At 38.4% G+C, this 26,544-nt stretch overlaps 1 protein-coding gene and 1 long non-coding RNA gene across 2 annotated transcripts in view; one reads left to right on the forward strand and one right to left on the reverse strand.

Moving 5' to 3' along the window:
- Positions 1-1,596: 1,596 nt before the first annotated feature.
- Positions 1,597-2,499, reverse strand: LOC109268088 (uncharacterized). The gene is made up of 2 exons (XR_002080461.2): positions 2,389-2,499; positions 1,597-2,211 (listed from the first exon to the last, which is right to left on the reverse strand). It is a non-coding gene; the product is annotated as an uncharacterized LOC109268088 (long non-coding RNA).
- Positions 2,500-3,210: 711 nt separating this feature from the next.
- The window catches only part of NAMPT (nicotinamide phosphoribosyltransferase), a 39,151-nt gene continuing 15,817 nt past the window's right edge, over positions 3,211-26,544 (forward strand). Inside the window, exons 1-5 of the mRNA XM_019451197.2 lie at positions 3,211-3,620; positions 18,513-18,669; positions 20,018-20,121; positions 22,282-22,410; positions 26,327-26,485. Of these exons, the coding sequence (XP_019306742.1) occupies positions 3,564-3,620; positions 18,513-18,669; positions 20,018-20,121; positions 22,282-22,410; positions 26,327-26,485 (606 nt within the window). The 5' untranslated portion in view covers positions 3,211-3,563. The remainder of the gene's footprint in view (positions 3,621-18,512; positions 18,670-20,017; positions 20,122-22,281; positions 22,411-26,326; positions 26,486-26,544) is intronic.

Consider the following 26,544-nt stretch of genomic DNA (forward strand, 5'->3'; position numbering starts at 1 on the left):
TATTTATTTTGATAGAGAGAATCCCAAGCAGGCTCCATGCTGTCAGTGGGGCTTAATCCCAGGAATCATGAGATCATGACTTGAGCCAAAATCAAGGGTTGGGTGCTTACATGACTGAGCCACCCAGGCGCCCCTGCCTTACTTCTACAGATGAATCTAACCTTTTTATTTTTGCTCTTTACCATTATTTCCCACTTTATTTGTTTGGGATTAGAAAAATGTATGTTTGGATATAATAGGAAACAAAAACACAACTAATAAAGATGGGGAAATTGATGCAGCATACATAGATTGGGAAACTTCTTGCAGGATATGACATGTGGAGGGTTTAACATCAGATGGATGATCAACCCAGCATTGCCCAGGTACATAGTGGGTGTAGCAGACCACAGGACATTTGCAATGGAATGACTGTGCACAATCCATGTATGTGTGCTAATCCTTCCTGTATGTGGGTTACACTTACTCTATCACTTCTGTACTTTCAGAAGACTCAGCAGTTTTCTGGGTGTCTCTGTGTGACTGCAGTGAACCCAGCAGACTGAGTCATTAAAGGGTCAGCAGCACTGATAATCGGATCCACGAAGACCCACATCTTTCTGTAGATGAGTCCTTTTCCTTGGGAAATCACAACTCTGGATGGTCCCCAAAGGGCCATGGAAATTTGAATGAACTTCTGTTTAATTAAAAAGGTTTTCTTTTTGTCTTTGTGACAACTGTTGATGCTTGGTAAAGCTAGAGGAAATTATAAAGGGTGATGGATAGGACCATTGTCAGGAGTTGCAGATGGGTGAATCCCAGACCTACTTCTCTGTTTGGGGTTTACTTTTTTTTTTTTTTTTTTTCCTGTTTTTGTTTTGTTTTTGTTTTGACAGTGTTTCTTACTGAAGTGAAATGTGGTCAAGACCGGAATATCTGAGGCAACCTTTAAATACAAACATGTACCAAAGTCTGTCTGGAAGAGTGTGGGGCAACAGAAGTGATGTAGTAACACCCACTTTGCCTGATCAAATGTATGAGTGGCAAACTTTCATAGCACTCTGAGGGATACAAATAAGGAGCTGGATGCCCAATTCACCCTGCTTGACTGGCTATTTGGTAGGAATGGTAGATTAATCCAGGGCTTGGAATAAAGTGAAGGGGCCCAAATGAGTCTTTGTATTGACATTATTTGTCATGCGTGGGTACTCACGAGAACGGTTTCTCAGAAACTTTTACATGCTACTAGATAAACATACTAAATGCTAGCTGTTAAACTGTCTTTCAAGGGAGGCTATTTCAAAACGAAATCTAAACTTTGTATTTGGTAATAATTTCATGGTTCTAAACCCCAATTAATTCAAAATTGGTCCTGCATTAAGCATGTAGGTAGTTACATACAGTGTGCCTGATTCTGTCTTAGAAAAATGGTGATTTTCTGTTGCTAACATATCTTCTTTTCCTCTGGAGATGGCGTTGATGGTTTAAGTCACTGATAATGTGTGTAGGCCTTGTGACTTTCTACATTTAACAAGCAATGTCAATGAAATACTAACATTTTTGCTTGTCCTGATATTAAACTTTTTCACCTTAACAGTGCAAATACAACGCCAAGACTGTAAGATCAAATTTTATTTTGCCTTAAAAAAATGCTACCATAAACAAAGCCCATTTTGTAATCAGAACCCTATTTTTTTCCTGTGTAAGGCAGCATAGAACAATGGTCAGTTATACATACATGGATTCCAGGAAGCAAAGCCAAAAAAATTTGTCATTTAAGTAAAGTAGGTTATGGAAATTTTAAAATGAAGAAACAAGCACCAAATTAAGAGAGGCATACAGGATCATCTTCCTTCTTTGAATCACACTGCATGACTTAAAATTTCCCAAAATAAAAAAATTTTAAATAATTCACTTAAATGTTTTAACAAGTTATTTTCCCCAGTAAACACAGTCAACCAAAAAAAAAGCCTCTTTTGTTTTCAACCTTTTTGCTGAAAATTACTCTAAATGTGTTATTATTTACTACTCTGGTGAGTGTATTGTCACTACCTTGGTATCTCACCACTTCCATGATCTTTGCCTGTACGGACTCCATACATGAAGGTGACTGTCCAGAACCTGTACTTACTCCAAGACCATAGTCTAGACCGAAGTTGCTATTAATTGAAGAGGTCTCCGTTTTCTTGTGATGAATTTCTCCATTCACAATGTACCCGTTTCCACCCCACTCTGCAGATAAAATGAGAGATTTTCACTAACTTGAAAAATAGTCTGTTAAGTCCCTGTACCAGTTTTCACTGAACCGTCCCCTCCATGGCTACTTGTATCTTGTAAAACCTAAATCTTACAACTAAAAAAAAGAAAAAAGAAAAAAGAAAAAAAAAAAAGGCAGCACCAGCTACTGACCATGTGGACAAAGGAAATCTGTTTCACGTAAAAATGCAACCACGTATAGGAACTGCGCAAGTGGATGGTCTGTACTTAGATGAAGTCATCTGACGTCGTTTCCCTTGCTTCTTATTTGGAGGTTGCCAAACCATTTCCCAAGATTTAACGATTCTAACAATGATGAAAGTCAGTTTTGCACCGTGTCAAAATCTTGGCCCGTTGTCGTTTACTTCTGGGCACTATTAGATTCAATCAGGCCTTGTACTTTCATTAGATGTGAGGACTGAATTCAACCCCAGCCTTCCCGCGCAGGGTATTTTCTCTGGGAAAATATCAAAACATCATTCAAAGGATCAAAGAGCTCAGCCACACAGTCGGAGGAAAGCGGAGTCGATGTGGCAGAGTAAAGGGGCCCCTCAGACCTTATTCCTCACCGCAGATCTTCCGATTTTAAAGAGTGGGTTAGAAGGACCAGGAGGGACAAGAGGGATGGAGGCAAAAGGTTCGCTTTTCAATCCCAGCCGGAGACAAAGGTAAGTAACTGCACGGGGGGGGATGGGGAGAGCGGCAGAGGGAGGCTCCTCGGCCCCCAGCCGGGTGGCGTGACTTCTGGAGGACTCAGAAAACGGGCCAGGACTGGGTAGGACGGGAAGGTGTCACGCGGCGGGCGAACCGGCTAATCGCAGAAGGAGCGAGGCTGGGAATTACCCCTCCCCCGCCCCTCACCGTCCCGCCGGGAAATGAAACCGAAGCAGGAACACAGATCCGAGGCCGGGACTGCCCGGCAGCCTCCGGTTTCCCGGAGCCAGCGTGCGGGAAAAAGAGCGCGTGCCTCACGTCCTCTCCGCCCAGCCCCACCCCCCCCCCGCGCGTTGCGCACGCGCAGCCGCGCCCCGCCCCTCGCCTCTGCTCCGGGATGATGGGGCGGGGGCGGTGAGCCGAGGTGAGGAGTCGGTCGGAGTCCCTGGGCTGAGAGCTCGAGAGCTGCCGCCGCCACCACCCCCCGCCGCGTCACGGCTCCCGGGCCCGCCCTCCTGTGGCCCCTCCTCCCCACTCCGCTTCCCCCCTCTTCTCCCCCGCCCCTCCGGCCGAGCGGTGACTTAAGCAACGGAGCGCGGTGAAGCCCATTTTTCTCCTTCCTCGCCGCCGCGCTGGGCAGCTCGCGGCGCGTGGCCCGCACACTCCCGCCCGAGATGAATGCTGCGGCAGACGCCGATTTCAACATCCTCCTAGCTACTGACTCCTACAAGGTAGAGGTTCGGGGCGGGGGCAGGTGAAGGGGGAAGAGAGGGCGCGTTCGGGACGAGCGCGGGGCTGTGGGGCGGGGGGCGGCCGGTCTGGGGTCGTGGCGCTGCGCGAGCCCGAGGGAAGAAGCGGGCGAGTGGCGGCGGCCGGATGAGGCAGGTGAAGCTGGCGCCGCAGTGGGGAGGAGGTGGATGGAGGAGGGATGGAGGGATGGACGGCAGGAGGCGGGGCTTTGGGGTGCGTGGTTGGGGGGGGCGCGGCGAGGGGCTGAGGCGGGCCCCAGCCGGCGCCGCCCGCCTGCCCGCCGCTGGGCTCGGGGCTCGGGGCTCAGGCGGTTGTGGCGGGGTCGGGGCCCGGGAGGCTTGGGCGTTACCGGCCGAGCGCACGCTTTCCCCAGGAGCTCGGCCTTTTGGCCTTGGCCGGGTCGGATTGGGCCGGCCTGGGCGAGGGCTCTGCCGAGGAGAGCGGGTCAGTTAGGTAACGGCTCCTGGGGCTCGGCCCTTGAGAAAGGGAGTGGGGTTTGAGAAGTGGGTTTTCCCCGCCAAGCTGAATCGAGTGCACTTCCCCGCCCTTGCTGAGCAGGTACGTCCCTTCCCGAGGAAGCGGTGGGCGAGGACCTAGTAGGGGTGCTAGTAGGGGTGCCGCAGCAGCCAGCCACGTTCCTCTGCCTGTGGCCGGGGTGTGGAGGACACCTATCTGCCCTCGGGAAACATGCTGGATTCCCTCGTCCCACTCCACTGGGCTCCGTTTCAAACTCGTTTGCTCCTGGTGATCACTCGTGCTCCTTATCCCTGTTGTAAAGGCCGATCCCCTGCCCTTACTCCATTAGGGTCACTACAGGATTTCTGTGAAAAGGAATGTGAATCACGAGTTAAATGAACTGTAGTTTTAACCCTGGAGAACTTAGAGGAGTGGCACAACACAACATTGTGTTAATATGTCTATTGGACACTTCAGTGTATTGCTGCCCCATTAAGTTTGTTTGAAACCCACACAAATTAGTAAAGGAAAGAATGATTAAAGGAAAATGTGGCAAAGTTTTTCCCCCTAGTTTCCAAATTACATGAAGTAAACTGAACTATACTTTGCTAAAGCTTTGTTGGCCAACACACTTAAAAGATGAAATGTCAGGCCAGAAAACCCACTTGAACAAAATAAAGTTCAGTTTTTACTTGACAGTGTGGTGGTTTGAAATACAAAGGGAAAGCATATTTTTGGGTTTTGTTGTGAGGTTTTGCTTTTTGTTTCTTTCCTTAAATTTAATTGGACAAAGTATTTTGGAGAATCCCGTTTTACTTAAGTTCTGTTTTGTTCATTTCTTCCCAGGAGTTTAAGATTCTACTAACGATAATTTAGACGGGTAGTTACTTAAAACAGAGCCAAGTTTCCTTAACAAGTGGACTTTTAAATTGAATTTTAAAGTGGAAATCTACACCATTGTAAGGAGATCAAAGTATTATCAACTATGGTTTTCTAAGCCTTAAAACCTTCTCTTGTCTTAGGTCCTAGCATTTTGAGTATCTTCAGTAGTGATTTTAGAATGGTCTCATTCATAGTTTTCTCTTAATTAAATTTTTTCACCCAATTTTTTTCCTAACTAAGTCTTTAAAATGATTTCCAATTTTTATAATGTAATTTATGATTTGATTGAAAATGGGAAATAGTTGATGGGTCTAACTTTTAAAAACAAAATGAGTGTAAATTCCTTTAGTTCGTGGTTCCTCGAGCCATTATACGTAAGGAATGTAAAATTGCCTTAACATCAGTTTTCTGGGATGCTTTTAATTAGAATGAATTACCATAAAGTTTTCTAATCTAGCAGGGCATACCTAATGCACTAGTAAAATTTGTATCTCTTTAATATCTTATTCCTGCCCGTTTTCAAATCAGACTGGTATATTTTATTCTCTAATATGAAGCCTATTTGTTTTTTATATGTTTTTAAGTTTTTATTTTAATTTCAGCTGTTTAACATACAGTGTAGTATTCATTTCAGGTGTACAATATAGTGATTCCATCACCCAGTGCTCATCACCCAGTGCTCATCACAAGTGCCTTCCTTAATCCCCATCACCTATTTAACACATCCCCCCCCGCCTACCTCCCCCTTGGTAACCATGTTTGTACTCCATAATTAAGAGTCTGTTTTTTGGTTTGTCTGTCTTTATTTTCTCCTTTGCTCATTTGTTTTGTTTCTTAAATTCCACATATGTGTGAAATCATGATATTTGTCTTTGACTAGTTCACTTAGCATTATACTCTCTAGTTCCATCCATGTCTTCACAAATGGCAATATTTCATTCTTTTTCATGGCTGAATAATCCATTGTGTGTGTGTGTATACACATATATACACATATATGTATGTATACATATATATGTACACACGCACACACACCACCTCTTCTTTATTCCTCGGTGGAGGAACAGTTGGGCTGCTTCCATATCTTGGCTATTGTAAATAATGCTGCTATAAATATAGGGGTGTATGTATCCCTTTGAATTAGTGTTTTTGTGTTTTGGGGGTAAGTACCCAGTAGTAAAATTACTGGATCGTAAGGTAGTTGTATTTTTAACTTTTTGAGGAATCTCCATACTGTTTTCCAGATTGGCTGCACCAGTTTGCATTTCTACCAACAATGCAAAAGTGTTCCTTTATCTCCACATCTTCGCCAACACCTGTTGTTTCTTGTGTTGTTGATTTTAGCCATGTTGACAGGTGAGAGGTGATATCTCATTGTAGTTTTGATTTGCATTTCCTTGATGGGGAATTGATGTTGAGGATCTTTTGATTTATCTTTTGGCCATCTGTATGTCTTTGTTGGAGAACTATCTGTTCATGTCTTTAGTCCATTTTTTAATTGGGTTATTTGTTTTGTGGGTGTTGAGTTGTAGAAGTTCTATATATATTTTGGATTCAAACCCTTTATTAGATACATCATTGTCAAATATATTCTCCCACTCAGTAGGTTGTCTCTTTTAGTTTTGTTGATGGTTTCCTTTGCTGTGCAGAAACTTTTTATTTAGACATAGTCTCAATAGTTTATTTCTGCTTTTGTTTCCCTTGCCTCAGGAGACATATCTAGAAAGAAGTTGCTACAGCCAAAGAAGTTACTGCCTGTGTTCTAGGATTTTTATGATTTCAGGTCTGACATTCAGGTCTTTAATACATTTTTAATTTATTTTGTGTATGGTGTAAGAAAGCAGTCCAGTTTCATTCTTTTGCTTGTAGCTGGCCAGTTTTCCCAACGCTCTTTGTTGAAGAGACTGTCTTTTTCCCATTGGATATTCTTTCCTGTTTTGTTGAAGATTAATTGATATGTAGTGGGTTTATTTCTGGGCTTTCTAATCAGTTCCATTGATCTGTGTATCTATTTTTGTGCCATACTGTTTTGATTACTACAGCTTTGTAATATATCTTAAAGTTCAGAGTTATGATGCCTCCAGCTTTGCTTTGCTTTTTCAAGATTGCTTTGGCTATTCGGGGTTTTTTTGTGGTTCCATACAGATTTTAGAATTGTTCTACTTCTGTGAAAAATGCTGTTGGCATTTTGATAGAGATTCCATTAAATGTGTAAGTTGCTTTGGTTGTATAGACATTTTAACAATATTCTTCCAGTTTATGAGCATGAAATGTCTTTCCATTTCTTTGTGTTGTCTTCCATTTCTTTCATGAGTGTTTTACAGTTTTCAGAGTACAGGTCTTTAACCTCTTTGGTTAGATTTATTCCTAGGTGTCTTACTATTTTTGGTGCAAATGTAAATGGGATTGTCCTCTTAATTTCTCTTGCTGCTGCTGCAGTATTGGTGTATAAAAATGCAAGATTTCTGTACATTGATTTTGTATCCTGCAACTCTGCTGAATTCATTTATGAGTTCTAATAGTTTTTTGGTGGAATCTTTTGTGTTTTCTATATGTGGTGAGACCATGTCTTCTGCAAACAGTGAAAGTCTTACTACTTCCTTACCAGTTTGGAAGCCTTTTCTTTTAGTTGTCTGATTGCTGTGGCGGGAACTTCCAGTACTGTATTGAAAAAAAGAGGTGAGAGTGGACATCCTTGTCTTTTCCATGACCTTAGGTGAAAAGCTCTCCATTTTTCCCCATGCAGGATGATGTTAGCTATGGGTTTTTCACATATGGCATTTAATGCATTGAGGTGTATTCCCTCTAAACTTACTTTACTGAGGGATTTTATCATGAATGGATGTTGTACTTTGTCAGATGCTTTTTCTACATCTATGGAAATGATCATGTGGTTCTTATCCTTTCTCTTATTTGTGTGCTATATCACATTAATTGATTTGCGAATAATCAGCCACTCTTGCAGCCCAAGAATAAATCCTACATGATCGTAGTGAATAATTTTTTAATGTATTGTTGGATTTGGTTTGCTAGTAATTTGTTGAGAATTTTTCATCTGTGTTCATCAGAGATATTGGCCTGGAGTTAGTGGTGTCTTTATCTGGTTTGATATCAGAGTAATGCTGGCCTCATAGAATGAATTTGGATGTTTTCCTTCCTTTTCCATTTTTTGGAATAGTTTGAGAAGAATAGGTATTAATTCTTTTTTAAATGTTTGGTAGAGGGGCACCTGAGTTGCTCAGTTGGTTAAACGTCTGACTTCGGCTCAGGTCATGATCTCACAGTTCGTGAGTTCGAGCCCCACATTGGGTTCTGTGCTGACAGTCAGAGCCTGGAGCCTGGAGCCTTCCTCATTTCTGTGTCTCCCTCTCTTCTGCCCCTCCCCTGCATGCCCTCTGTCCCTGTCTTTCTCAAAATTAATAAACATTAAAAAATTTTTAAAAATATTTGGTAGAATTTGCCTGGGAAGCTGTCTGGTCCTGGCCTGTTGTTTGGAGTTTTTTGATTAGTGACTCAATTTTTTTGCTAGCAATAAGTCTGTTCCAGTTTTCTGTTCCAGTTTTGGTAGCTTATACGTTTTTAGGAATTTATCCATTTCTTCTAGGCTGTCCAATTTATTGGTATATCGTTTTTCATAATATTCTCATAATTGTATTTCTGTGGTGTTGGTTGTTATTTCTTCTCTCTCATTTGTGATTTTATTTATTTGAGTCCTTTCTCTTTTTTCTTGATGAGTCTGGCTAGAGGTTTATCAATTTTGTTGAGTTTTTCAAAGAATTAGCTCCTGATTTCATTGCTCTATTCTATTGCTTTTTTTAGTTTCTATATCATTTGTTTCTGCTGTAATATTTATTATATCCTTCCTTATGCTGGTTTGGGGTTTTGTTTGTTCTTTTTCTAGCCTCTTTAGGTGTAAGGTTAGGTTGTTCATTTGAGACTTTTATTGCTTTTTGAGATTGTCCTGTATTGCTTTAAACTTCCCTCTTAGAATCGTTTTTGGTTGCATTCCAAAGGTTTTGAACGATTGTGTTTTCATTTGTTTCTGTGTACTTTGCAATCTATTCTTTTATTTCCTGATTTACGCATTCATTGCTTTTTAACCTCCCTTGCCATCTTTCCAGATTTTTTCTTGTGGTTGACTTCTGGTTTCCTAGCATTGTGGTCAGAAAAGACGCATAGTGTGTCTTTGATCTTGAATTTGTTGAGGCTTGTTTTCTGGGCTAACATGTGATCTATTCTGGAGAATGTTCTGCGTGCAATTGAAAGGAATGTGTATTCTGTTTTAGGATGGAATGTTATGAATGTATCTGCTAAATCCATCTGTTCATTCAAAGCCATTGTTTCTTTATTGATTTCCTCTTTAGGTCATCTGTCCGTTGATGTAAGTAGGGTGTGTTAAAGTCCCTTATTATTATTGTATTCTTATCAATTAATTCCTTTATGTTTGTTATTAACTGTTTTATGTATTTGGTGTTCCTATGTTAGAGGCATAAATATTTACAATCGTTATATCTTCTTGTTGGATTGTCCCCTTTTTTATTATATAGCATCCTTTGTCTCTTGTTACAGTTTTTGTTTTACATTTATTTTTGAGAGACAGAGAACGCACAAGCGGGGGAGGGGCAGAGAGCGATGGAGATGCAGAATCCAAAGCAGGCTCCAGGCTCTGAACAAGCTGCCAGAACAGAGCCCAATGTGGGGCTCGAACCCACGAACCACGAGACCAGAACCTGAGCCGAGTTGGACACTCAACCAACTGAGCCACCCAGGAGCCCCACAGTTTTTGTTTTAAAGTCTACTTCGTTCGATAAAAAGTATTGCTATTCCAGCTTTCGTTTGACATTATTTGCATGGTAGATGTTTCTTCATCCCCTCACTTTCAATCTGCCAGTGTTTTTAGATCTAAAAGGAGTCTCTTGCAGACAGTATGTAGAAGGATCTTGTTTTTTATCTATTCTGTCACCCTATATCTTTCGACTGGAGTGTTTAATCCGTTTACATTCAAAGTAATTATTATAAGATATGTATTCACTGCCATTATTTTTTTGTCATTGTTTCTGACGATGTCTCTGATTCATTCTTGTCTTTCTCTCATGGTTTTCTGGTTTTCTTTAATATATTTGGATTTTTTTCTCTTTGTTGCATGTTTATTAGTGGTTTTATATATGTGCTTACCATTAGGTTTGTATGTAACCTCTTTGGCATATAGTAGTCTATATTAAGTTGATGGGCGTTGGAAGTTTGAACCCATTCTTTACTCCTCTCCTTCCCACATTTTAAATATACGTTCTCATATTTTGCATCCTTTTATTTTGTGAGTTCCTTGACTGATTTTTTACAGAAATACCCATTTTTACTGATTTTCTGTTTCCTACCTTTATACTATCCCTTCTGGTCTCTGTTCTGCTCAGAGACTCCCCTTTAATATTTCTTTCAGGGCTTGTTTGGTAGTCATGAACTCCTTTAGCCTTTGTCTGGGAAACACATGATCTCTCTTTCTATTCTGAATGAAAGCCTTGCTAGATAGAGTATTCTTGGCTGCAGATTTTTCCCATATAGCACTTTGGAACTAACATGCCACTACCTTCTGACTTGGAAAGTTTCTTCTGAAAGATCCACTGATAGCTGTATGGGGTTTCCCTTGTATGTTACTGCCTTCTTTTGTCTTGTTCCTTTAAACATTGTTTCTTTATTTTGCCACTTTAATTACTATATGTTTTGGCGTGGATCTGCTTTTGTTGATTTTTTTTGGAGGGTCCTCTGTGTCTCCTGGATCTGGATATCTGTTTCCTTCTCCAGGTTAGGTAAGTTTTCAACTATTATTTCTTCAAATACATTTTTCATCCCCATTTCCTCTCTCTTCTGGGATTCCTATAATATGAATGTTACTATGCTTGATGGAGTCATTGAGTTCTCTAAGTCTATTCTCGTTTTGCGTAATTCTTTTTTCTCAGCTTGATTACTTTCCATTGCTCTGTCTTCTAGATTATTAGTTTGTTTATGTTCTTCCAGGCTGTTGCTCATTCCATCAAGTGTGTTTCTCATTTCATTTACTTAGCCCTTTATCCCTTCTAAGTTATTCGTTATTTCTGTGTTAATGGTCTCACTGATGCCTTCCACTCTTTTCTCAAGTCCAGTGAATGTTTTCATGATCATTACTTTAAATTCTCTGACATGTTACATATATCTGTTTCACTTAGATCTCTGCCCATGGCCTTTTCCTGTTTTTCATTTGGAACAAGTTCCAAAATGTCTTCTCATTTTGTCTTAGTCTCTTTGCCTGCTTCTCTGTGTTAGGAAACTTAGCTACGTCTCCTGTTCTTGAGGGTAATGGCCTTATAAAGAAGAGGTCCGATAGTGCTCTATTGTGTAGTGTCCCCTGTTCCCCAGGGCCTGGCACTTCTGGGAATGTCTCCAATGTGTGCTGCATGTGCTCACCTGTTGTGTCCTTTAGGCCAGTCATCTATAGAGGTTCTCTTTGTCTGCCATGGGCAGTATTTGGTCCCTAGCCTGAATGTGGTGCATTTTAACTAGGTGTGCTCTGTTCTGTTTGTGAAGTGAGACATGTCACTATCACCAGTAGAACTGAGGCCCTGCAAATCTCCCACCTCAGGAAGTGCCATGTGCTCAGGGTTTGGCCCTCTTCTGGGCGAGGGGGCCCAAAGTGCTAGGACTGAGGCAAATGTGAATGGGAGGGGCAATTCCACCCAAGTGCACAGTGGCAGGGGGTCGTGGGGGCTTGGTGTAAGCAAGTTAGGTAGGGAGTGTGGGTGTTGCACTGGTTCCCACAGGTGGCCCTGTGCTTATGCTGAAGGGCAAGGGGAGTGAAATGGCTTCTGCCAGGGCCTTTGTTCCCAGAGGAATCTATCTATGAATGCTGCCTCTCTGGGACATGGTCCAAGATGAGCAGATAACCTCCCCACTGTGTGCCCTGGCTGTTTTGCAGATCACTGTTTTTTCACACTGTATGTTCATGGGCTGTTTGCCTGCCTTTTCTATAGGAGCAGGGCAGTGCCCTCAGCTGTATCCCGGCCAAGCCTCCTGACCTTTAAAACTCCAGGCTTTAAGCCCTGCTGATTGCAAGAACTCACAAAATTTGGCTCCTCTCACTTTCCAAGCCAAGTGCTATGGGGATTCATATTCCTCCGTGCTCCCTTGTGTGTTTGTCTGTCTGTAGCCCTTCTCCCTTCCACCATAGCGGCCACGATCTGTTTCTCCCAAACCACGTCTCCATACTTCTGCCTTCTTTTTTGTGGCCTCTTCTCTACCTTTAGTTGTGGGATTTGTTCTCCCGCCTTCAGGTAAATTTCTAGGGTATTTAGTATGATTTGATAATTATCTAATTGTTTTGGGACAAGGAAAGCCTAGGGTCCTCTTATTCTGTTGTCTTCCAAACTGGTCTAATATGAAATCTTTTTACTAAGATTTTTAATATCCCCCCAAAAAATATCCCTTAAGAGCATTTAGTCAGGTTGATATGTTTTATAGCAATGGTTTACAACAGCACAATAAAATACATTGTGTATTCCATACTAATATTTTTAAATTTTATTTGCCTTATTAGTGGTCTTTATAGGCTATATCCCATTTTTACCTTTTTATCTTCTTAGATGAAAAGAGACAAATCAGAATCTTGATGTTAGAAGCAATGAAATTTTTATTTGGCAATTAAATGAAACTATTAGATATCCTTATCAGCACTTACAAAGTACTGGCTAGTTACAGTAGTGAACCTAGTGGTTTTAGACATGTTGATGGATAAGAGAATAACATTGATTTCTTTCTAAAACTGAAGAAAGAATAGTTGGTCGTCTAAGGACCATAAAAAGGTATTTTGCAAGTAGTACGATAGTGCTTAAGCACATGACAACACAGGTGCTTTGTTTGTCCTTGTATCCTCTCCAGAGGGTTCATTTCTGTAATCACATACTATATCATACATAATAAGGAACTGAGGAAACAGGTAAATGTGGTTGTTTTTCCATTTTCATCCTGGGTTCCTGTTTAATCATTTCAAAATGGCATAAAGCACAATTATCTACTGGGTTGTATTTACATTGTGCTAGGCCAGGTAAGGAAGGGTGCATTGAGGGATGTTAGTCACTGCGGTGCTTAAAAGGCATTTGGAAATTTTCGTGAAGGAGACAGGTCAGGTTTCTGTTTGGGGGTGGAGGGTTCCCCACCTATCTCTGGGGTAGCCAATGATTAGTTTACAAATAACTGGCTCATTAAAAGATGCATTTCTGTTCCTTGTTCCTTTTCCTTCTGTGTGGATAATGTTTGTAACAATCTACAGCAGAGAATAGTTTCATTATTTCTGAACATTTATCCTGTTAGATAAAAATGGAAGATGTTGTCAATTAAGTTTAAAAAATATATATAGTGTATAACAGTAATCTCTAAGCAATTTACACATCACCCATTGTTATGAAATGTGTATTAAAGCATATCACCCATTGTTATGAATTGTGCTGTCCAGCGTGGGTTGCTTCTCAAAAGGTCATTTGTAAACTGGTTATCTAGAACTCAGCCCATTTTCATCAATTCATTTAATAAATATTGGAGATCTCCTAGGTATTTAAAAGACAAAAGATGTCTCTTAAAATTCAGAATGGGTGAAAATTGTTTTTAGAGAAGTTACAGAAGATTATATAATTTATGATGATGAGGCACCCAGGGTGGCTTTTGTAAAACAGATTTTGCTGTCTCATTAATGGCGAATAACAAACCTTAAAGGTTTGGGCTTTTTGGAAAAAGAGCTGGGGATAGATGAGAATCCTCTCACTGGCAATTTTGTCCTGGCTGGGACTTTAGCAACCCAGTGTCTTTCTCTGACATGTCCCCATTTTTCATAGTTGCTTCTCTTTCATTGCTTCTGATCGGGCAGCTAAGTTATGTCACAGCGGCTCTCCTGGCAGCCTAATCTTTGTAAGGAGTGGAGGACTGTTGCAGTTTCTATGTCAGATTACCTGTGCATTCTTACAATGCAGTTTCCAGTAAGGTTTATACTATAAATTATAGGAAAAGCCCAGGCAATAGAAATAAAATCTTGTATGTAAGTTATGAATATAGTTCAGATTAACTTAGATCAGTAAAGTTTTATAAGATTTTGCAAAACAAAGATACCAGAAGCTGGTGTCCTCTTTGTCAGTTGATTAAATCTTTTTCAAGGGTGCAGCCAAAAAATTACAAATTATCAAACGCTCTGTGCCAAAGAGGTTTAAGGGAAGGGGTAGTGTGATTATAACTGATTTGACAATTTCCTCTCTCCCCCGAAATGTAATCCAAATATTTTTAAGCCATACTTTTGAAGTTGTTATCGCTTCAAAAGCCAAATAGCAAAGAATTATTTTCTGTGGCAACAGAAGTATTTCCAGGACTTGAAAAATTTTTTTAAATGTTGAAAAGAAGATTGATTGATTGATTGATTGATTTTTGCTATTTTAAGCACAGTAGCATTGAAGAGACATAAAGTTTTAGCCATTCATCGTAAGGCTGAGTGGATCGTCTTCTGAGTGCCCTTACAAATTTTGGAGATAGTAAAACTTATTCTGTGGCATTATACATGTTACCCCATGTGCTCTTATATACACGTGGTATTGTTAAAATGTTGGCTTATGATAATTATTTAGCTGTTAAAATTATAACTGGTAAAGTAGGTTAGTAGTGATTGCCTTTGGACATGTGATCCCATTATGAGAGGAAAGCTCTTGAAAAGACACCAAATAGACTTTATGGAAAATCTGGAGAAGCTCAGGAAAAAGTTAAGAGTCTGCTCTCACAGAAAGATTCTATGCAACTTAAATATTTCTCATATTTCTCTTTAAATGTCATACTTGGGACAAGGATATTTACCCTAGGGATTATAATTTTTAGAAGCTTTTCACGAAGTAAATCACTCACATGACTGTGAAATTAGGTTCTGTTAAAAGAACTGCATTTTCTTGTGTGCCTGTGTTCTTTACCACACATGTATTTATGTACTGGTAGTGCTCTATTAGCTGTAGGAAAATCATGCTAGTTTAGGAAACATTTTTAGGAATAAGGTTTGCTGGGGATATTATGAGAAATTAGCTATTCTCATCTTATAAAAAATGCTGTTTACCGTAGAACCATTTTTCCTATTGATAGAAGCTAAAGTAGTGCTAAGAAAACCAACGTGATTTAAGAGCTTCTTTTGTGTAGTTTAATTTTGAATACTGTGAGACTTTGTTAGCATTACATGACATATTTAAAACAGCTCTAATCCATTCCTTCCACAGCCTTTCCCATCTCCGTAAACGGCACCCTTATTCACCCAGTTGCTCAAGCCAAAAATGTAGGAAACAGTGCTAATCCCTCCCCCTTATTATACCCCACATCTAGTGTTTTAGCCTAATTCTCCTTTACCTCCAGATGAGCCACTGCTCTCACCTAAGCTAGTCTTTGGTGTAGTAATCTTTTACCTGATGGTCCTGCTTCCTCTTTGGTCACCTTGTAATCCATTATCCACCTCACTGTCCAGCTGATCCTTATAAAATATGAATCAGATCATATTCATTCCAGCTTAAAACATCCAGTGGCTTTCTATTGCACTTGATGTAAAATTCAAGCTCCTCGTGGTTGTCTGTAAGCCTTACATGATCGTGTCTCTGCATCTCTCTGACCTTACCATGTATGTACTTCCTCCTTCTCTGCACCTCTAAGAACCAGCCATGCTGGCCTTCATCGTGTCCTGTCCCTTACGTCAGTGTGTCTTCTATCTCCTTGTTGTGTAGGTCACATGTCACCATCTCGGAGAAGCCTTCCTGGCCCCCTATTTACAGCAGTCTCTCAGGCCCCCTCTGGCCTATCATTTTCTTTTAAGTTTCCAAACCTCCCTCTGTATCTGAAATTATGGTGTTTTTATATTGGTTTTCTCTGACCTTTCAGCCCTCATTAGCCCTTTGAGAATAGAAACTGTCTCAGTCCATTTTATTTCCCCATCCTCAGAATCTGAAACAGTGCCTGATATATAGTGGACACAGGATATATATTTGTGAATGAACTATTTATAAAATAACAATTAATTAATTTGATTTTCTGCTGTATCATCTTATTTTCTGAAGGTTCCCAGGTTCAGAGAGACCTTAGCAGAAAGTAAAATGAAGAGGATAGTAAACCTACCAGAACTAGAATCATTGTAAATCATCTTTTGGCTGTATTTGTAGAATAGTATTTACTAAGAAGCTCGGTTTAAAAATTTCCCCGATTTAAACAATGGTATAAGCCAATACAAATATATCTAACTATACTATTTTTTCTATAAATGTATTGGGTGTTCATTGGTAGGTGGTTAATGGTAAATTAGATTTCATGGTTAATTACCTGGGAATTAGCTGCTTTAACAGTTCAGTTCTTAAACCTAGAGAACTGCAGAACAGTTCTCTAAAGCTGTCCAAAGAAGATGTTTTTTTAACGTTTGTTTATTTTTAGAGAGAGAAAGAGCAAGTGTGCACAAGAAGGGGAGGGACAGAGAGAGGGAAAGAGAATCCCAAACAGTCTCCATGCTGTTAGCATGGAGTCCAATGCAGGGCTCGATCTCACTAACCCGTGAGATCATGACCTGAGCCAAAATCAAGAATCAGACACTTAAATGACTGAACCATGCAGGTGCCCCTGTGCTAAGGTTTTAAGTACCATAATTAAAAAACATGGCAGAAGTAAAGCTTTAAAATTATAAACATGTTCAGTTATTGGCCAGAACTGGGACTCTATTTGTCTGATCGAAAAATTTTAGTATACTTTTAGACCAAAGAGGAGAGTTAAATGCTTTAGGGACATTTCCATTCAGCTTTTAACTGTTTGGTCTACTCAGAAGATTCATTTACCTTCTCATACTTTTAAATTTGATGTAGAAAAAGTAAATTTATAAAGATGTACCTTTGAGTATCTGAACTGTAAAAGGTCAGGCTAACTACTGAGAGTCACAACTATGAATCTGGCTTTTATAAACTTGCATGATGTGATCCAGACCTTCCTTCAATTTTTACTTCATCATAGTTGACTTTTCTACCTCACTGCTTATTCCCACTAAAGGAGTTAAGAGTTATTTAGATTGTAAACTGGGCATTTTCATTTTTATGTACTTCTTGGGTATGTTTTTAGATAGTGTTCTCTTTTTCTAATCAGTTGAAATAGGGTATCGTTCATACGTATATAAATGTTGTTTTTGCATTTTAGTGAATCGGCTTGAAGATTTAACTGCTTTGGGTTTGGCTTTAGCTATTTCACTGAGCTGCTACTTCAGCCTCCAGTGGTATCAGTCTCCAGGTTCTAACCTTGAAAAAAAACCCTGGTGTAGTACTTCTAGGTTTAAAATTGACCACCCAGTTGCCTTCAAGCAGTGTACGGGTGCTGTTTTCATAGAGTGACAAGTTGCTTCTGTTGGAGCAGAAACATTTATTAAACATTTGTGATCTTTTTTTCTTTTGCTCTCTATATAGAGTATGTTCATCTTAGAATTTTTGTGCTAAGCTACAAAGGTTAAAGCCAAGTTTCATTGGGATTAAGATTGTGCAACCAAACAAGGAAAGCATTGGTTTCCCTTAAACTGAGGATCAGAGCTAACCAGGAACCATGGTTCATGTCACAGTGGTCATTCATGAAACTTGTGCTGCAAAGATTATTCCACCATGACCTACCTTACCACCCTGTACCTTAAGTTTTAGGACATGACCATTCCTAATGTTACAACAGAGCAAATACACATTATTCTCCCAGTTATTTTCTATAGGTAAAATGTTTTAACCACATTAAAATATTTTTAAAAAAATCCAACTATAATGAACTCACTTTTTTTCTTAAAACAAAGATTAATTTTCAACAATGACTCTTACCCATATTTACGGAAAAATTTATAATACTCATTTTTACGCTCCTAAGGATTTGATGTTGCATTGGATAGACTTATTTCCCAATTTGGTGGTAATTGGAGAACAAGTAGTATTATGTATGAAACAAGATATGTTTTCTCCTGCTGTTGCTTTCATCCAGGTTCCATGTGTTATTGTGAAGATCAGAGTCATTCTCCCTACCTGGCTGTACAGATGAGTCATGGGAAGCATTGCCTATTGACTTCTCAAACATACCACATTTAGATAGTAACAGTACCACCCTCTTCCAGTATGTTCTTTTATATCCTGGTTATGCCCCTGCCAGGCAGCTACGTCTCTCTTCCCCTGAAGGAAGACCATTCCCCAAGATCAAATGAGATAACTTTCTTCAAACTTTATTTTCAAGTGCCTGTCCAGCTTAGAAGCCTCCTACTTCCTTAAGTTCATTTGATTTGTTTATAAAAGTTAATACTCTCCTGTGGTTTTCAAAGTAAGATAGTGAACATTAAAAGTATCCTAATAAGTATGATACTTATTTTTTATTCTTTACAGCCAGGAAAAGAAGCTGATGAATAGCAAATAAGTTTAGTTTCTTTGGTTTTAAATAATTTCAAGCCCTTTCAGTCATGATTTCTATTCTGTTCGAATGTTTTCTAACTCAAGTATTGCTTTCCCCTTTAGGTTACTCACTATAAACAGTACCCACCCAATACCAGCAAAGTTTATTCCTACTTTGAATGCCGTGAAAAGAAGACAGAAAACTCAAAAATAAAGAAGGTGAAATACGAGGAAACAGTATTTTATGGGTTGCAGTACATTCTTAATAAGTACTTAAAAGGTATTATTTTTCCTAGTACATTTCAAACACTGCTTTTATGTAAGCTCTTTATAATTTTTCTCCTATATTGTTATATTCTTAATTTAAAGGAACTCATTGAACAGTTTAATTTTGATATTTACTAAATTATTTTGACTATTCTAGGTTTTTTTTTTGAATTGTAAAAAATGTGTTAATTTGAACACATAAATCTTATAATTTGGTATATGTGATTGGTTCTAAATATGAGAAAGGTTTTCTGAAACTAATAAACTTGGAAATAAGTTTAGAAAAGTCAGTAATTTTCTGAGGCTAATCTGGTATGTTAATAGATTTTAAGTCCTTAATTCACAGTAGAGGATTCATTATTGACCTGGGAACTCATTTTGAATCATGGTAGCAATTAGAATATTTTTATCATAGTCATTTTTATCTTAAAGGCCTATTTTTCAGAACTACCTGATGCTGCGGCCTTAGTCTCAAATGTATTTTAAAATGGAAAACCCCCAAAATAATTTCTGTGCAGTTTTATTTGAAAGTCCATTTCTAGTTTGTTTTATAATGGTATTTCAAGGACGGTGGGGGGGGGAACAGTTCCCAAAAGTTTTATACATTTTGGAAAATTTCATCTCTGACCTTTTGAAATAATCTCAGAATTGAATACAGATTAAGTTGAATTTTACACAGATAAAAACTGAAAATTTTCCATAATCTTGACAAATTTTTAAGACTGATGTCACACTTCAATTTTACAGCTTAAAAACTTGATACAACATGACATTATTAATTATACCTAAAATATACTGACTACCTATTACAGGCCAGCATTATGCTAAGTGCTTCCTGTGTCTTAACTCAGTCCTCACAATCCTGTGAGTGGGTACTCTACTATTACCCTAATTTTACAGCTAAAGATAACTAAAAGTGTACTTGAGGAGCAAAAACTTAAACTTAGTAATTGTGAAAATTATTGGATTATCACCCCTGAAGACATCCTTTATGAATAAAGCAAAAATATTCACCTGGAAAATTATCTGTATCAAATTTCAAGAGTATTTAAATTAATAGTGAGAGAAAAAACACATCTTAGAAGTTAACTTATTCCTGGGATTAAGAAAAAAAATACTCTGTGTAATAGTTGCTTCTGCACACCTGTTTTTCAAACTGGAAATTAACATAGGGTGAGTGATCAGAAGTTCAGATTCCATTTCTGGCTCTGCTGTTGACTCTGGGTGATCATTTAATCTCTCAGTTCTTGTTTTTTTTTATCCACAGAATGGTGAAATAGGTAGAGACATGAATCCTACCACAGCTCAGCAATTCATAGAATACTTTTAGAAATGTAAACAGGAAACGTTTGTCCTTTTAGGTAAGGTTGTGACCAAAGAGAAGATCCAGGAAGCCAAAGAGGTGTACAGAGAGCATTTCCAGGATGATGTCTTTAATGAAAAGGGATGGAACTACATTCTTGAGGTAAAAAATGTTTTTAACGTTTTGCTCTACTTTGGTTTTTCTTTCAGTTCAAAATTTCTTACAAAGGAATTTGAATAGAAGACTGTTCTATAATTACAACTTTTTTCTGTCTGGCCCAAATTTAAGAGCTATTTTAGACATTCTTGGGAAAAGTTAAGGGTAACATTTAAATATTTTTTTATGGTGGCAAATAATTAGTATATAGAATCTATAGCAGGTCTCAGTAATTTGTTGTAATATAAACAAATGATAATTTAAACTTTTTTTTTTTTTTTTAACATTTATTTATTTTTGAGACAGAGAGAGACAGAGCATGAACGGGGGAGGGTCAGAGAGAGGGAGACACAGAATCTGAAACAGGCTCCAGGCTCTGAGCTGTCAGCACAGAGCCCGACGCGGGGCTCGAACTCACGGACTGCGAGATCATGACCTGAGCTGAAGTCGGCCGCTTAACCGACTGAGCCACCCAGGCGCCCCTAAACAAATGATAATTTAGATAGTGTTTTTCAGAAAGGTGATTTCCTCTTTTCTTTGAAAATACTAGGAAGGGGCATCATTATTTGGCAATTTTGAAATTTTGGTCTATTTTCTTGGCTGTAGCTTATCTAAGGCAATAGATGCAGTGAGTCTATCATCACCCAGTACTTCTAGGAAATTTCCCTTACTGAATAATTGGAATGGTTTGGTGTAGATCCATAAAGTTGGCTTTCATTCTTTATTGTACTATGATATTAATACCTAGCATGTTTGGATCAGTTACTTAATTTTGAGCATCCAAAGATACGGGAATTGAGTTAGAAGAGTTGAATGGTGGTGATTATTATGAAGATAGGTTGGGAATGGGATCTTTAGGCATCTTGGCGCGTTAAGTGTTAATTCATTTATATCTTAAAAACAAATGTTTTTCCATTGTAGACTATCATCAACAAAATAATTACAAATACTTTAACTTTCAGGCCTATGTTGTCATACTGAGTTTTACTATTTTTTACTTATGGGTCTTTGAAGAAGTCAAGTAAGCACTCTGTGGTATAATTTCCCCGTATCTTAAGTAAGGTCAGTAAAATCTGGGGGCTAATTCCTGCACTTACCCTATTTGGTTTGTTGGGAAGAGAATAGGAATAGATAAGTGTTAGGCTATATATAATTCCCAGTAGCCAGGGTGATAAATCTTTTGATTTTTTATGTTCAGAGAATCGCAGGGATCTAACCTAGAGATGGTCTTATCTAACCCTGTTGGAAGAATAGTCTGAGACGAGAAATGTTGAATGACTTGCCCACAGTCTGAGTCCAGATTGTTGAGTCCGAGCTGGGATTTCTAAGGCAGTATTCTTTCTGCTGTATCGTGAGACTTCCAGTGCTTCTCATTAAACAGACTTTTCTTTTATCTATTTACCTGTCCCAAATCACATAAAAACTACTAGGATTTCTGAAATAATTTGCCTTCCTAGCCAAAATGTAGCCACAGCCCTTACCTTTAAAAGAAGGGAGGTGTAATTAAATATCTGATCACATAGTCTGTAGCAAATATGTTGCAGCCTAGTTTTGGAGAGAATTGTTGTACTTGGATATTCATTGCCAAAGCTCTGGAAAGTATACTTAATGATTGGTCTATCCACTCTACGAAAACAGAATAAAGGGAAAACCTGCTTAAGGTTCTTGTACTGTCAGGGACCTCTCTCTCTTTTTTTTCCTTTTTTTGTTTGACATTATTTTGTTCGTGTTGCTCTTTAATAGTAGTCCCTTATTTTATCTTTTAGTATTTAGCTTTTGTTTTACAAAAATGGCGACTAGAAGAAGGAGTGTTCTTGGAAAATTTTTGGAATATGTTGGAATAAACTCTTCTTTTTTTTTGAAATCTTGAGAAAAAACAACTTTTTTGTTTTGACCAGTTTGAGATTATCTCTGTCTTCTGGTAGAAATGTTCTTAGCAGAAGTACTTGGACTACATAAAATGTAAAAATTAATGTCGGTGTCTAAACTGTTAAATCATCTTAGCTAATTTTAAGAGAATGAGGATATTACTAGCAATATAATAACATGTACAATTGCAGTTTCTGTGACAGTAAGTTTAGCTTCTGTAAAATATGAAGAACCTATTAAAGCAGGTATCTGATTATCATTTGCTGAATGAATAATTTCATTATTGTCTTTTACCAGAAATATGATGGGCATCTTCCAATAGAAATAAAAGCTGTTCCTGAGGGCTATGTCATTCCCCGAGGAAATGTTCTCTTCACAGTGGAAAACACAGATCCAGAGTGTTACTGGCTTACAAATTGGATCGAGGTGAATTGTTTTGTTTTGTTTTTAATTTTTATTTAACATTAATTGACAGATACCATATGTTTTCACTCTTATGTGGATCCTGAGAAACTTAACAGAAACCCATGGGGGAGGGGAAGAAAAAAAAAAAGGAGGTTAGAGTGGGAGAGAGCCAAAGCATAAGAGACTCTTAAAAACTGAGAACAAACTGAGGGTTGATGGGGGGTGGGAGGGGGGGAGGGTGGGTGATGGGCATTGAGGAGGGCATCTTTTGGGATGAACACTGGGTGTTGTATGGAAACCAATTTGACAATAAACTTCACATATTGAAAAAAAACACATTAATTGAAGATGTAAAAACCATTCAACTGGGATTCTAGTTTTAAAATTGCTGCTGATAAAGCTGTGTAATCTACAATTTACTAAATCTTTCCAGGCCTTAGTTTCCTCATTTAAAAAATGACAGTTGAACTAAATAATCTTTAAGGTTCCTTCCAGCAAAATCTAACATTCTAAGACTTTATCTGTGTGAAATTATTAAGAACTAGTACCGGTAAGGCTCAGTTGGCTTCCGTCTCGTTTGTTGCAATCTGAAATCTATGTTGTCATAGAAAAAACTGAGAAAAACAGCACAGGTATATTTTTAGTAATTTAAGATATTTTGTGGATATTCTGTTCTAATTATACAAAGGGAATTTTGTTCAGATTTTTAACAGCTTTCTTCATTATCTAATCAGTTTAGAGCTGAGGCTTTACTACCTGATATGTCTCATCTAAACACACTCAACACTTGCTGATCATTAAGTCCAAAAAGGAGGATACATAATAGACTCTGAGTTTATATTGCAAGGCTTTTTATTTGTTTTCCTTTCATTTGGACCCAAGCAGTCCTGTCTTCACGTGCTCATAGTTTTGATATTATTTACATATGTAACCTAGTTAGCTTCTCAACAGTTCGATTTAGATTTTATCTATTGGAGGAAATATTCTAGAAAGTGACTATAGAAATACCACTTTTCTATCTGAGAGGTGTTTTTTACTTAGTGCTTAGAACGGATTCTTTATCTTAATTAGTTTATTAAGCTCATTTGTTGTATTGTAAAATAATACATTTGAGGTTATTTATAAGGACTAGAAAACTTAGGGGAATTAAGAGGTCCAAGAATGTGTTTGAAATACAATTTCTAAGTTGACAGAAAATTTAAAACTTCTCTTTATGGGACATTAACTTATAGTAGGCTAATAGCCCCAGAAAAAAATGTTCAATTAACCAAAATAATGATTTTAAATGGTTTACTGCTGTGTCTTAAAACTTTGAATTAACTGTGAACTCAAAGTAAAAGAAAACTTATCTCATTATTAGTTTTTGTACAGGTGTTACAGAATTTGTACTGGGACATATGTGATTTTAAGAGGATGGTATTATTAAAAACACAAGAGTAAGCGTTCTTAACCACAACATCTTGTCTACCCGTATATCCTTTTACCTTCAATACCAGAAGAGCCCAAACAGATAAACCTTATTTTGAAAATCATCATCACTTTTTTCACTTTTTCTGTTTTCTGATTGAGGGTTTAGTCAAGAAGTACTTTTCCCTGTGTTTGATGGAATTCCCATAGAGCAGACATTTATGGAGGACTAGTTCCCAGTTCACCTGCCTCATGTATGTTTTTCTTTATCTTCAGAAGGTGAAAAAAACACCAGCCTTTGAAAACAACCACCACCAAAAACCTGTTGTCATAATCATTATTTTGGTGTATTTCACTAAAACATAAAGTTAAAAAATTTTATATATAGACCCCTTAGAGGAGTAGTTTGTTAGCAAATAAAGAAATACCACTTTTAATACAAGAATTATTAAATGTGGGGTGCCTGCGTGGCTCAGTTGAGTGTCCAGCTCTTGATTTTGGCTCAGACTTTGTGAGATCGAGTCCCACTGATAGTGCGAAGCCCGTTTGGGATCCTGTTCTCTCTCCCCCACTCTCTCTGCCCCTCCTCTGTTCTCTATCAAAATAAATAAACTTAAAAAAAATTTAAAATAAAAATTTTTTAAAGTAAAATCCAGTGTGGGAGTGCTGGCTTTTGAAGGGAAAAAACACACATAGGTACGTGTTTTTATTTGCTTCTGCAACAGAACTTCCCTCAAATTTACCTTCTATTCTACTAATGTATATGATTTTAAATAACTTCAGTCCTTGCCAGGTATTTTTATCTAAGCCACAGTTGTTTATGGTCTGACACAATCCCTATTTTAGTTTCTGACAGATCCTGTGTTTTATAAAAAATTGTGTTTACACTAGATACCAAGTCTCCAGAAGAGACTTTTTCATAGTAACTTTGCATCCTTTGTGGGTTTCTGTTGTGAGGGTTAGAGAAGGTTTATCCTAATCTTATCCATCCCCAGCCCAAGTTTACCACCATGTGTATGAAATCTGTTACCAAATCCAACAAACTTGTTATTTACAAACTTAAAGTTGTTCTTCAGGCAACCCTTGTTTTGAAACATTTTAAATAATAGTGTTCCTTCCAGTAACCTCTCCCAGTGTATGTTCAAAGTTACTAATAATATCCTTTGATTGTTACTCACCATACACTGAATTTTAAAACCCACTAAAATTATTGGATTGCTTTAGCAATATCAATACTGGTGCTCGAAGAAACCTTAATTCTCGTCAGATTTCAAAACCTGTTTAAAAGAGCCTAAAGGTTTTGCAAAGGTGTCTCAGACTTACAAAGGGGCTGAGGAATGAACATATTGAGCTAAACTTAACTGTTTCTTCCAACCAAAAAGCAAAACAAAACCTTTTTGCTATTAAAAAGAATTGTAAAATAGATGGTGATCTCACAGTTTTACAGCACATGCAGAAATGTTTCATGTGACTTTTTTTTTTAATTTTTTTTTTTTTTTTTTTTAATGTTTATTTCTGAGACAGAGCATGAGCGGGTGAGGGACAGAGAGAGGGAGACACAGAATCTGAAGCAGGCTCCAGGCTCTGAGCTGTCAGCACAGAGCCCGATGTGGGGCTCTAACTCACAGACCGTGAGATCATGACCTGAGCCGAAGTCGGACGCTCAACTGACTGAGCCACCCAGGCGCCCCTCATGTGACTTTCTTAAAATGACTTGCTAAAAGCCAAGGATGTAAAGCATAACTCAGTTAATAGAATTCTCTAGTGCTAAGCAAAAGTATATCTGAACTAAATAACCTACCAGTAGTCATAATAGATCTAAGAAAAATTAGGTCCAAGACTATAAAGAGGAGTAAATGAGTAACTTCTTTAGACCCAATACACCATTCAAGGTGTATTCCCGTGCTGCTGCATAAACTGTTTGATGCAGGTCCACATCAAGTAAAGAAATTGAAGATAGCCTAACTTACTTAGAAACTTCTACGGTGGGGCACTCAGGTGTTGGCTCAGTTGGTTGGGTGTCCGGATCTTGGTTTGGGCTCAGGTCATGATCTCACCATTTGTGGGTGTGAGCCCCGAGTCGGGCTCTGCACTGACAGTACAGAGTCTGCTTGGGATTCTCTGTCTCCCTCTCTCTCTGCCCCTCCCTGACTCGTGCTTTCTCTCAAAAATAAAAATAAACTTAAAAAAAAAATGTTTTTAAAGAAACTTTTATGGTAATTGCCTCAACATCCAAGTATGAGTGTAATATTATTTGCTTTGTGGCACTTTGGATAGAAACTAGGTAATCTGATGTTCTCTACTGTTAAGGTCCTGCTGTGCTTATCCTTTGTGTTGCTGAGCTGAGAACTGAGCTGTGCACTCTATCTGGAATGCACGTGGTAGGCATCTTGCAGTATGGTTGAGACGTCTCACTAGTATTTCCAGTAGTATGGAGGTCTAGGACATACCTCCAGAGAAAGCAGGGAGTTTCCTCAGAAAAACTCAGCATTTTATGTTCTAATATTTGTGATTCATTTTATCACTACAGACTATTCTTGTTCAGTCCTGGTATCCAATCACAGTGGCCACAAATTCTAGAGAGCAGAAGAAAATATTGGCCAACTATTTGCTGGAAACATCTGGTAACTTAGATGGTCTGGAGTATAAGTTACATGATTTTGGCTACAGAGGAGTTTCTTCCCAAGAGGTATGGAAGTATGAAATGCACTTCATTTAATAAAATGTGGTTTGTTGGTTAGATTGCCA

Source organism: Panthera pardus, unplaced genomic scaffold, assembly GCF_024362965.1.
Source record: "Panthera pardus isolate Hobbes unplaced genomic scaffold, ASM2436296v1 HiC_scaffold_8, whole genome shotgun sequence".
NCBI classification, from domain to species: Eukaryota; Metazoa; Chordata; class Mammalia; order Carnivora; family Felidae; genus Panthera; species Panthera pardus.